Source organism: Heloderma suspectum, chromosome 10, assembly GCF_057233095.1.
Source record: "Heloderma suspectum isolate Gila_16-S chromosome 10, 16-S_ref, whole genome shotgun sequence".
Classification (NCBI taxonomy): domain Eukaryota; kingdom Metazoa; phylum Chordata; class Lepidosauria; order Squamata; family Helodermatidae; genus Heloderma; species Heloderma suspectum.
The window spans coordinates 4,514,195-4,526,359 of NC_139467.1; the positions used below are offsets into that span (position 1 = coordinate 4,514,195).

At 47.8% G+C, this 12,165-nt stretch overlaps 1 protein-coding gene across 3 annotated transcripts; it reads right to left on the reverse strand.

Annotated features, from left to right (window-relative positions):
* Positions 1-4,244: 4,244 nt before the first annotated feature.
* LOC146337491 (ribonuclease Oy-like) lies at positions 4,245-11,160 on the reverse strand. Of its 3 annotated transcripts, none has more exons than XM_084814703.1 (10): positions 11,027-11,160; positions 10,512-10,608; positions 10,364-10,421; positions 8,916-8,983; positions 8,646-8,703; positions 8,317-8,381; positions 5,965-6,078; positions 5,374-5,422; positions 4,576-4,650; positions 4,245-4,484 (listed from the first exon to the last, which is right to left on the reverse strand). In XM_084814703.1, the coding sequence occupies exons 1-10, from the start codon at positions 11,031-11,033 to the stop codon at positions 4,317-4,319; spliced, it is 759 nt and encodes a 252-aa protein (XP_084670829.1). In that variant the 5' UTR covers positions 11,034-11,160; the 3' UTR covers positions 4,245-4,316. The 3 variants fall into 3 exon arrangements, with proteins under 3 accessions (XP_084670829.1, XP_084670830.1, XP_084670831.1); XM_084814704.1 differs by having other exon boundaries at positions 10,998-11,057; XM_084814705.1 differs by lacking the exons at positions 8,916-8,983; positions 10,364-10,421 and having other exon boundaries at positions 11,027-11,103.
* Between the last annotated feature and the right edge of the window lie 1,005 nt (positions 11,161-12,165).

The window sequence follows — 12,165 nt, forward strand, 5'->3', positions numbered from 1 at the left end:
TACAACAGTTGTAGAATTTTTTCTGTCTACACATGCATAGGATTGCACCCTTACTTAGTAGATTCACAGAGATTGTTGTTGTTGTTCAGTCGTGTCCGACTCTTCGTGACCCCATGGCCATAGCATGCCAGGCCTTCCTGTCCTGCGCTCTCTCCCGGAGGGTGCTCAAGTCCATATTCATTGCATCGGTGATGCTATCTAGCCACCTCATCCTCTGCCGTCCCCTTCTCCTTTTGCCTTCAATCTTTCCCAGCATCAGGGTCTTTTCCAGGGAGTTTTCGCATTAGGTGGCCAAAATATTTGAGCATCAGCTTCAGTGTCTGTCCTTCCAATGAGCACTCAGGGTTGATTTCCTTTAGGATTGACTGATTTGACCTCCTTGCAGTCCAGGGGACTTGTACGAGTCTTCTCCAGCACCAAAGATCGAAAGCATCGATTCTTTGGCGCTCAGCCTTCCTTATAGTCCAGCTCTCACAGCCATACATTGCTACTGGGAAAACCATAGCTCTGATTATACGGACCTTTGTCAGCAAGGTGATGTCTCTGCTTCTTACTATGCTGTCTAGGTTGGCCATAGCTTTCCTCCCAAGGAGCAAGCGTCTTTTAATTTCATGGCTACAGTCACTGTGTGCAGTGATCTTGGAGCCCAAGAAACTAAAATTTGTCACTGCTTCCATTTCTTCCCCTTCTATATGCCAGGAAGTGATGGGGCCAGATGCCATGATCTGAGTTTTTTTAATGTTGAGTTTCAAACCAGCTTTTGCACTCTCCACTTTCACCCTCAACAAGAGGCTCTTGAGATCCTCTTCGCTTTCTGCCATTAGGGTGGTATCGTCTGCGTATCTGAGGTTGTTGATAATTCTCCCGGCAATCTTAATTCCAACCTGTGATTCATCCAACCCAGCATTTTTCATGATGTACTCTCCATATAAATTAAATAAGCAGGGCGACAATATACAGCCTTGTCGTACTTAGGGATGGCGGAGAATTTCCCCCCGAACCTTCGGGGGGCCGAGCGCCAATGCATTTGGCCCCCCGAAATTGGCGGTGAAATTCTCCGCCCCCCCTCCCCCCCGGGATGGGACTTACCTTTGGCGAATGTCCCTCCCGGCGGCGGGTCCCGGCAGCGGTTCGTCAGCCTTTCGGCGGGGGCGGCAGCCGGTCTTCCGACCGGCTGCCGCCGCCACCATTACAAAGTGTAAAAAAACCCCAAACAAACCCCGTGATAGGCTACGTAACGATTAACGTAGCCTATCACGGCTAGATTTCCAAAGTCAGCCGTGATAGGCTACATAAATCGTTACGTAGCCTATCATGGGGTTTGGGGTTTTTTTTACACTTTTTTTCGCGGCCGGGGAGACAGGGTGCTTCTCCCCGGCCTGAATTTCGGCCGGGCGAGGCAGGAAGCCTCCCCACCCCGGCCTGAATTTCGGCTGGGTGAGGCGGGACGGCTCCTCCCCCTCGCCTGAACTTCAGGGGGAGAAGCGAAGCGCCTCCCCCCCACCGCGAAGCACCCCTGTGAAAAGGTAAGTGACTTTCGTACATCCCTAGTCGTACTCCTTTCCCAATTTTGAACCAATCGGTTGTTCCATATCCAGTTCTTACTGTTGCTTCTTGACTCTCGTACGGATTTCTCAGGAGACAGGTAAGGTGGTCTGGTACTCCCATCTCTAAGAATTTGCCAGTTTGTTGTGATCCACACAATCAAAGGCTTTAGCGTAGTCAATGAAGCAGAAATAGACGTTTTTCTGGAATTCTCTTGCTTTCTCCATGATCCAGCGAATGTTCGCGATTTCATCTCTAGTTCCTTTGCCTCTTCCGGTAGTTCTCAGTTCACATGCTGCTGAAGCCTAGCTTGTAGGATTTTGAGCATAACCTTGCTGTCATGTGAAATGAGTGCAATTGTACGGTAGTCTGAACATTCTTTGGCATTGCCCTTCTTTGGAATTGGAATGTAAACTGACCTTTTCCAGTCTTGTGGCCATTGTTGAGTGTTCCAAATTTGTTGGCATATTGAGTGCAGCACTTTAACAGCATCATCTTTTAGGACCTTAAATAGCTCAGCTGGAATACCGTCATTTCTGCTAGCTTTGTTGTTAGTAATGCTTCCTAAGGCCCCCTTGACTTCACTCTCTAGGATGTCCGGCTCAAGTTCAATGACCGCACTATCATGGCTATCAGGGACATTAAGATCTTTCCTGTATAGTTCTTCTGTGTATTCTTTCCATCTCTTCTTAATCTCATCTGCTTCTGTGAGGTCCCTGCCTGCTTTGTCCTTTATCATGCCCGTCTTTGCACAAAACGTTCCCTTGAGATCTCCGATTTTCTTGAAGAGATCTCTACTCTTTCCCATTCTATTGTTTTCTTCAATTTCTTTGCGTTGTTCATTTAAAAAGGCCTTTTTGTCTCTCCTTGCTATTCTCTGGAAATCTGCATTCAGTTGGGTATATCTTCACCTTTCTCCCTTGCTGTTCGCTTGCCTTCTTTCCTCAGCTACTTGTAAAGCCTCATCAGAGAGTCACTTTGCTTTCTTGCATTTCTTTTTCTTTGGGATGGATTGAGTTGCTGCCTCCTGAACAATGTTATGGACCTCCGTCCGTAGTTCCTCAGGCGCTCTGTCTATCAGGTCTAATCTATTCGTCACCTCCACTGTATATTCATAAGCCAGTGTGGTGTAGTGGCTAGAGTGTTGGACTGGGAGCCTGGAGATCTGGGTTCCAGTCCCCACTCGGCCATGGAAGCTCACTGGGTGACTTTGGGCCAGTCACTGACTCTCAGTCCAACCTACCTCACAGGGTTGTTGGTGTGAGGCTAAAATGGAGAGGAGGAGGACGATGTAAGCCACCTTGGGTTCCTTGCAAGAGGAAAAAAAGGTGGGATATAAATGTAATAAATAAATAAATAAGGGATATGATTTAGGTTATACCTGAATGGTTTAGTGGTTTTCCCTACATTCTTCAATTTAAGCTGAAATTTTGCGATAAGAAGCTCATGATCTGAGCCACAGTCAGCTCCAGGTCTTGTTTTGACTGACTGTATAGAGCTTCTCCATCTTTGGCTGCAAAGGACATAATCAATCTGATTTCGATATTGGCCATCTGGTGATGTCCATGTGTACAGTCGCCTCTTGTGCTGTTGGAAAAGAGTGTTTGCTATGATCAGCGTGTTCTCTTGGCAAAACTCTATTAGCTTTTGTCCTGCTTCATTTTGTACACCAAGGCCATGCTTGCCTGTTATCCCGGTTATTTCTTGACTTCCTACTTTACCATTCCAATCCCCTATGATGAAGAGGACATCTTTTTTTGGTGTTAGTTTTAGAAGGTGTTGTAGGTCTTCATAGAACCGATCAACCTCAGCTTCTTCGGCCTCAGTGGTTGGCGCATAGACTTGAATTACTGTGATGTTGAATGGTTTGCCTTGCATTCGTACTGAGATCATTCTATCATTTTTGAGATTGCACCCCAGTACTGCTTTTCCCACCCTTTTGTTGACTATGAGTGCTACTCCATTTCTTCTAAGGGATTCTTGCCCACAGTAGTAGATATGATGGTCACCTGAATTAAATTCTCCCATGCTTGTCCATTTTAGTTCGCTGATTCCCAAGATGTCGATGTTCAATCTTGCCATCTCATGTTTGACCACCTCCAGCTTACCTAGATTCATTGATCTTACATTCCAGGTTCCTAAACAATATTGTTCTTTATAGCATCGGACTTTCTTTTCACCACCAGACACATCCACAGCTGAGTGTCCTTTCGGCTTTGGCCCAGCCGCTTCACTCTTTCTGGCGCTACTTGGAAATTCCCTCTGCTCCTCCCCAGTATATTGGACACCTTCCGACCTGAGGGGCTCATCTTCCGGCGTCATCTCTTTTAGCCTTGTGATACGTTCCATGGGGTTTTCTTGGCAAGAATACTGGAGTGGGTTGCCATTTCCTTCTCCAGTGGACCACATTTTGTCAGAACTCTCCATCATGACCTGTCCGTCTTGGGTGGCCCTGCACGGCTTAGCTTATGGCTTCACTGAGTTACGCAAGCCCCGTCGCCACAACAAGGCAGTGATCCATGAAGGGGTTCACAGAGATAGCCCAAGATGTTTTGGATTCTGAGGCCCATGGTAAAAATAATAATTTGCTGATAATTTGCTGACATGCAATGGCTTCCCCCAATCCACCAGGTGAGAAGTGTAACATCACTTTCCCTAACAATAAAGCCCAGAAATTCTACTTAAACAACACACCAAAGCAAGCTGATGGTTTCTGTTTTATTTTGGCTCCTTGTAGCCTCTCTTTTCTCACAGAATCTTCTGGCCTCCGATCAGGGACAGGGATTATGTGGATTCTCCTGGTTGGAAGGGAAATAAAAAATCCTCTTCTCATCCCTGCAGGGCTTGTAAGGGGAGATATCGTAGGAGGAGCCCTCGATGCAGCCAGTGGAGAAATTGCTGTAAAGCGAAACCTTTATTTGCACTAGGATTTGACGTCCCTGCAACAAAGAAGAGAAGATTTAAGAACAGGGAGACAAAATGGGAGCTTAGAGAGGAACTCTCTTCTCAGCAAGAGACAAGGTTACCAACCTGGACGTCAGTCACGCACTGCAGTTCATATTGGTCTCCCAGGATGGGCTGCAATACTCCTGTGAAGGTTTTGAGCTGAGGCGAGAGAATTACAGGAAGGACAGGGCAGAAGAGTAGAGTTAGAGGCAGATCAGACTGGAGACCCCCCCACCAGAAAGCAGCACACTTTGGATCAAGCAGCCTTCTCCAACCTGGTGCCTTCTATATCTTTCAGTAAATAAATATATATATATATAAATAAATAATACACACATTGGTGCAGGTAGGTAATCTTAGACTCTTACTTAATGGTCTTCTGCTCCAAAGCCCCGCTCTGAAAGCGCCACTATGCATGAAAGGGCATGTTCTAGACTCAAAAGGTGGGGGACTAGAATTCTTTTGTTCTCTCAAACTGATTTTTGGAAAGAATCTGCGACATTTGCAGCATTTCAGCACCTGGCAGTCTTAAGCATGGCTAGATTCTTTGAGCTTAGAATAGGCCCTCACAATGTCAGCCACTAAGCTGAAGGCTGCCCATCAGGGAATGAGTCATCTTCCTTGTTTTTCCAGGCTGCCCAGGGCTGCAGTTGTAGGGGAGGTTGTTAAGAAGCTGGCATATCACAGTGCGTGGCTGGAGGACTGCGCGTGGCCTAGTAACCGAGCAGTAGAAAACTCTTCAGAGATTTCTTGCGGGCCAGGAGAAGGCGATGAATTAAAACTGGAACAAGCACCACATTATTTACAGCTGGCCTGTATATCCCACCTCTCCCCAATTTCTCAGACCTCCAGGGAAACCAGAAGTCGGGGCAGAATGGGTACCTGGTAGCTCCACCTACAAGATGGGACAACAGCAGCTGTTTCGAAGGCCCTGCATAAAAAAAGAGGAACGTAAAACAGTGTTTGCTGCTAGAGGAAAGGCAGAGTGAGCTGCGGCCTAACTTGAGACTGGGCTCAAACCTGGTCCTTGTGAATTCCATCCTTACATGCTTTTCTAGTGCCAACGCCTGAACAAGGGTGTTTCCAGATGAGACTTGTGTATCACACCGCCACCCTGTGAATCAGGGTGAAATTCACAGAATTTCACAGGGTGAAATTCACAGAATTTTACTGGGGGTCCAGACATCATTGCCTTCCACTTGTAACCCTCCTGTGTTTTCCCACTATTCTGTCTTTTCTTTTACCACAGGAAATCCATTAAGGATATTTTTAAAAAGCCAGAATAGCTTCACAGAGGGCTGGATTGTGACCCCAGGAGGGGCCGATTTGGGCCCTGGGCCTAAGGCCCAGAATTTGTAATGTTTGCATGTTTGACCCATATTCTGCCTCTAAACTCTGGCTGGTTTCATGCAGAGCTGTACACCATGGTGCCATCCTGGTTACTGCAATGGGGCATCATGTTTGTTGGCTTACCTGTCAATATTATATTTGGTGCGCAGGAACAGGGCAGCCCTGAAGTATTTATTGGGGCAGTTCAGCGTTTCGATGCAGCCTGCGCAAGTCCCGTGTTTCTGCCATTCTTTCTCCCTGCAGAGAGGGAAAGAGAAGCAAACACCACCATGCTGATCACACAGCGGATCCCTACCCCTTTGCAATCCTTACTCCCAGTGGGCCAAGGCACACTACTTTGCTGCAAGAGGGTTTGAACCACGCCTTGAAAAAACAAGGCTTCTGTGTTGGATGCATCCACCATGGTCTTTCTGAATGAGGAGGCCCTGGGCAGTGGTGATCCCGCTTCACACTGCCCGTACATGGGCAGTGACATCAGCCTGAGAGAAGGCATGTAAAGGTGGGATGCTCCGTTGAGATCTGCACTATGCTGACAGGTACAGGAGGAATCCCTGAAGCATCCCCGTGGTGCAGAAAGCACCATAACCCTGAGCTCTAGCACCTGTCAGGACCCGACTTCCCAGAGACGAAGTCCCATTCACCGTAAAACCATTAATTGCTGTAATTCCAGTAAATAGGTTTAAGCCTTTACGGCCCCAATAAAGATCCACAGCTAACAGTTCACAACATCAGACTGAAACCAGGTTTAGTCCGTGAACACCAAAACAAAACCCTGAGCAGCCCTGTCAACCTGGCAGAATAAATCCCCCCAAATTCAGATAGTCCAATACAACATAGGGAAACTTTGAAGGTTATCCAAACGTTGTTTCTAGCAAAGTCCACTGCCCAAGGCTCTGGCTTAAATATGGGGGGTGGGGGGTGACCACTAAAGATCAGTATTGGACATTTGATCCTTGCAGGGAAGCCTGCCTCTTCAGTGATTGCTGCGTCTCACAGGACGCCTCTGCTCTGCCCTTTTTAGTTGACAGCACAGTAAAGGAAACACCCTGAGACACCCCCAAAGTACCCCCTCCCAGAAAGACCTCCTCCTGCTGCCCTGTTGCCATGGAAGGCTCCCCTGTTTGCAAAGCAGGGGCCTCCATCGAGGTCAGGTCTGCCAGCTGTGGAGATAGATAGTCCATATCAGTGTCCTGCGTCTCCCCACCTCCCGTCTGGCAAGCCAGTGGGAGGCCTGGTAGAACGGAGTTCTCAGGCTCCCAGCTACCCCTGGCTGGGCTTGATTCTGCAGCATCCCCTTCTGACGCAGAGGCTATAGCTCCTGCCAACCTGGGGCAAGGCCTCACAGCGCCCACTCCAGGTTTGGGGGAAGGGGGCTTGCTCAAGATGCCCTCAAGGGGCCCCTACCTCTAGATGGCCCACCTCCTCACCACTGTCAGCCTTCCCCCTTCACTTGCAGCCTTCCCCAGTCTATACACTCAGATTTGTTTATTACATTTTTATCCCTCCTTTCCACTACAAATAGCACTCCAGGCTGCTCAGAGAGAGAGAGAGTGAGCACAAGGAACTGGAGGAGACGGCCCCTTCTCCGCACTCTTGTCTCTGCATGCTTAGAGACAGCAGGTGAATAGGCAGCAACAGCGAGGAGGAGGAACAGCAGGGCCAGGAGGCTTTGCAGTTCAGCAGTGGACTCCCTGAAATAACGAGGGCCCCAGCAGGTGCCTGACAATGCTGGCTCCTGTGCAGCTCCGATCGACAGGGTGAAAGGGAAGATGAGACCAGGAGACAATATTAACTGTGCAATCCCACCGTTGGTTCGCTGGAGATTTTACCCTGCACTTTCTGCCTCAATAGAGACACTCGAGGCAACTTACATCAATTTACAGTCACTTGCCCATTGTTCTGGGAGCTGATTGAGAAAATGTATTTTGATCTTTGAAGTATGCTTCTGATAATGCCCACACAATGCTCCAGGAATCAAAAAGTCAGGAAATACTGCCTTGCACTGTCCAACTAGCTCTTCATATGGTCCCAAACTTGGTCTGTCACCCAGTTAAAGACATCTTATTCAATTAGCCAAATGTGTACATATTTCCCTTGTATACTAGCTGGGAATGATGGGAGTTGCAGTCCAACACTTCTGGAGGTTACCAGGGTGGGGAAGGCTGTTTTAGATAGTCCATGCATATATCTCAGCAGGCACCATCTTAGAAGAGGGGACAAGGCCCTTTTTAACACGGTGACTGCAATTGGCAGCTTTTATAAGTACTTGGGTATAGCACAAAAATAACCTTTTTGTGTAGAATGTGTTGCCTGATTAATTGGGATATCTTTTTAGTAAATTAAGGGGTTCAACTGATCAGTCTACTTGATTCATCAATTAAAGGTTGAATCCCTAATACACACCAATCAGGTTCTCCCTCTGTCACACACACACACACACACACACACTCGATTGTTTCTACTGCCCAGGGTTACCAGAAGTGGAAGTTGCTCATGTTGATGAAGGTTGGCCAGTGCAAGTTCAATTCTGACATCAAGTCCTGCAGGAAGGAAAAATGGCCGATATGAAACAAACCTGTTATCACCAGGGCTACACCATATGGGGAAGGGGTGGGTGGGATTTGTACATGGGATTGACAAAGCCATTCACTGCCCTGTTGATCCTATTACCCTGCTGTAAAATGCCCTGTTCCAGTCTGTGTTTCCACCAGCAGCGAGAAAAGACTGGCCCCATCATGACAGCAGAATAGTAGGTTATCTCCCGAGTTTCTGGACAGAACTTTGCTGCAAAAAGGTCTACTCACCACCAGGTCAGAAGGGAAGAGGCGCCAGTAAGAGCAACACTCCGCGACGTTGCTGGGCCTATGGATTTAAGGGGTAAGGAAGGCAAGTGACAGAGGCTTAAGGGCAGCAGAGCACCTGGGTCACAAACCTGAAATGGTATGAAACCCCTTCACAGAACTACATTTCCCCAAGGTTTCCTTGGTTGGGAACCCTGACTGTACAATTGGGATCGAAATGGGTTTAGATTTACAGGGAACACGGGCCTCTCGGTCCAAATGGGATCATCTCACCATAATCCATGAATGGTCCAGTTGTTTGCGTTCTTTGGCATAACACACTCAAACTTCCTTCCTAGAGCCTCCAGTCAAAACAAGAACATGGGGTCCAGTGTTCACTTCCAGGTGACAACTATAGCTGCCCACCATATTATCCTGAACAGTCTAGCCTCACCATACCTTTCATCTCTGTTATGCCCTGATTCAGCCTGAACCCATCCCATTATTAATCAATTAAGCCCCAATCCTCTGTGTCTATTCCTACTTGTCTAACTCAGATAGAACATGTCTACATTACAAACTTAAGCTGGCTTGAAAATGGATTAACTATCCTGGCTGCCCCCCCCCAACCGAGGAATTGTATTTTCCCCCTCCACCGAAGGAATTCTGGGAATCTTACTTTTTACCTGACTCTTGGGATCGTGGGTTTTGTCTCTAGGTGACTTTGTGAATTGTGGTTTTGTCCTTCTGTTGTTTGCCTACTGGCTATATTGTAAGCTTGTTGGGAGCAGGGACCTTGTCTGTGTTGATTATCTAACTTGGTAAAGTATGTGTATACTGATAGCGTGGTAATAAATGACAAATAGTTTAGTGATAGAGGCATCCCAGCCCACCTTCCCAAAACAGAACACGAGATCTCCCATGGTTCCTTGCAGCCTCCCGCAACCTGGTGTGCAATTCAGGTGTTTTGTTGGACTATACCACCTCTCATTCCTGACCTTGCTCATGTACCTTGAGTTCCATGAAGAAAGAAAGGTGGGATATAAATGTAATAAAACCAATACATAAATCAGTTAAAAACTATGTATTTGTAGTGTAGAGATGTTGTCTGTATAGGAGTCCAAACCTTCTGGGCAGGGACCATGCAACATCAGTGGCTTGCACAGCACCTGACATACTCTTGGGTTGGCACCTAATAAAGCGCTAAATAGCTAATTGGGTTCTTCACCCCGTTCACTCGTCCCTCCATCCCCAATCTGTTCTCAGTCCATATTTCTTCTCTTGCTCCTTTCCCACTCTTTTCAGCAGGGGTGGGGAACCCATTTCAGCCCAAGGGCTTTCAATTTCAGAGAAGCTCTGGGGGGCCACATTTCAGTGGTGGGCAGGACCAAAGGCAAAGGCGCTAAACATACACAAAATACCAGCATATTGTAGCTGAAAGCTCCTGCTGCCAGGAACTAAGCCTTAGGAGAGGCATTCCAGCCTTCTAGAACAGGGAAAAAATTGTACAACATCAAAAAATTGCCAGACAATTGATTGGTGGTTGGGGGAAAGGGGATGGAGCCAAGAGAAGAGGGCATAGGCATCTGGGGAACGCTGGAGGGCCAGTTTTGGCCCTGGGCTGAGGTGTCTTACCCCTGCTTTATAGCTTCTATTGCAACTGCTACACAACAAATTAGTGGTGGTGCTTTACAGGAGTTAGCATTCAGAAGGGAAGGGGCCCTGATTAGAATCTCACTCACCACACAGAACGAGCCCGGCCACATCTGGGCAAATGTCATGCATTCCCAAGAGCAGGGCCTACAACGCAGGGAGTGGATGGATGTTAACAAACTCGTTCACTGCGTCTTTTGCTCGTCATTTCCCGGTTTTGCGTGATGTTCCACCTACCTGGAGTCTACCTCCACCTTCTGCTCCTCAGGGCTGACTAGCAAGCAGAAAAACCCTGTGCAGAAGAAACCCAGGGAGACTAAATTCACCATCATACCTGCAAGGTAAGCAGAGCTGTTTAATTAAAAAGAAGAAGGATCAAACAGTAGCCGTTCATTAGCATGCAACCCCAGCACTGCAGTTCTCCAGGTAATCCCCCTGAGATGGCAAAAAAAATGGTGTGTCAGGCACTGCCAAGTTGGTACGCTTGATTTGCCCAGTGATTCCAAATCTCTGAGGGGCCGTAGCTCAGTAATAGAGCGCATTGTTTGCACGCAGAAGGCCCCAGGTTCGATCCCCGGCAACTCCAGGTAGGGCTAGGTAAGAATCCTGCCTGAAACCCTGGAGAGCCACTGCCAATCAGTGTTGACAATATTGAACAAGATGAACCAATGGTCTGTCTCAGTAGATAGCAGCTCCTTCTGTTCCTAACTTATGCAGGCCTGCCTTATTCTCCACAGCAGCAGCAGACATGCCTGTCATGTTGTCCTTTCCATGCAAGAGCCAGACACCGACTGGGGTTAAAATGAGAAACACAGCATTGGTTTCACTTCTCTACATCATGAAGCGAGAGAAGCGAACATTTATCCGTTACACAGCCAGCCACCGTGTAGTTTCAAGTCCTCAAGAGGATTGCTTTCATTGGACCAACTTGGGCCCATGTAGATGTATGTAAATTTTCCAGCTTCACAAAACTGTTCATCAAGTGGAATGGAAAGGAGGCAAAAAGTACTGATCAGCAGCTGGTTGCCAACCTGCCCCCCTAAGAATTACCATCCCCGCAGCCACTACCACTAACTTGCCAACCCAATGGCAAGAGCCATGCATGTATTTCAGCCGTCCCCAAACTAGTACCCTCCAGATGTGTTGGATGGCAACTCCTATAATTCCCAGCTGGCACGGCCAATGAATTGTGGGAGTTGCCACCCAACATCTGGAGTGGACCAGGTTGGCAAAGGATGATGTAAGTAATAGTGCCTGTGACCATGGGTCTTGCTGGCCATTCATTTCAGCTCCAAATTCAAAGTTGCTCTAGCAGTTAAGGCTTTTGCTATTAATGGTGGCCAGGTGCTCAGGCATAGTAGCATGACGTAACAAAGATGTGCTTTAGCATATGTTGCAAGAATAAACCAAAAGGGGACGTTAATGGCAAAGCCAGTAGGGTATAACAGTCAGAGCAGCTTTCCCCCAACCTGGTGCCCTCAGATGTCTTGGACTATGACTCCCATCATCCCAGCAAACACTTCTGGAGGGTTCCAGGTTGGGAGAGCCTGGGTTAGAGAGTGTCAGGCTAGGAGCAAGGAGAACTGTATTCTAATTCCCTGCTCAGTGGGTAACTTTGGGCCAGTGTCTTCCTTTCAACCTAACCCACCTTGCAAGGTTGTTGTGAGGCTAACATGGTGGGGAGAACCTCGCATGCCACCCTGGGCTTCTTACAGCTTGAAAACAGCTTTGGTAGGACCACTGGGAGCCACATGAAAGACTGTAGGGCCTGCCCCTACCAGAGTGAGGCAAGCAGTCCCCTCAAGCAGCAGCAGATGGTTAGTTACTTACTTCGTTTTCTTTTATATTTCTACTGCCAGGAGTGGGGAGAGGTGCATATAGGATTTTCTGC

Bases quoted from the DNA above. Each gene is read 5' to 3' on its own strand.
- LOC146337491 (XM_084814703.1), bottom strand. The intron at 8,984-10,363 runs GTGAGTGAGATT...TTTTGACTGGAG, and splicing joins GGCCGGGCTCGTTCTGTGTG to GCTCTAGGAAGGAAGTTTGA. The intron at 8,382-8,645 runs GTGAGTAGACCT...TCCTTCCTGCAG, and splicing joins TCTTCCCTTCTGACCTGGTG to GACTTGATGTCAGAATTGAA.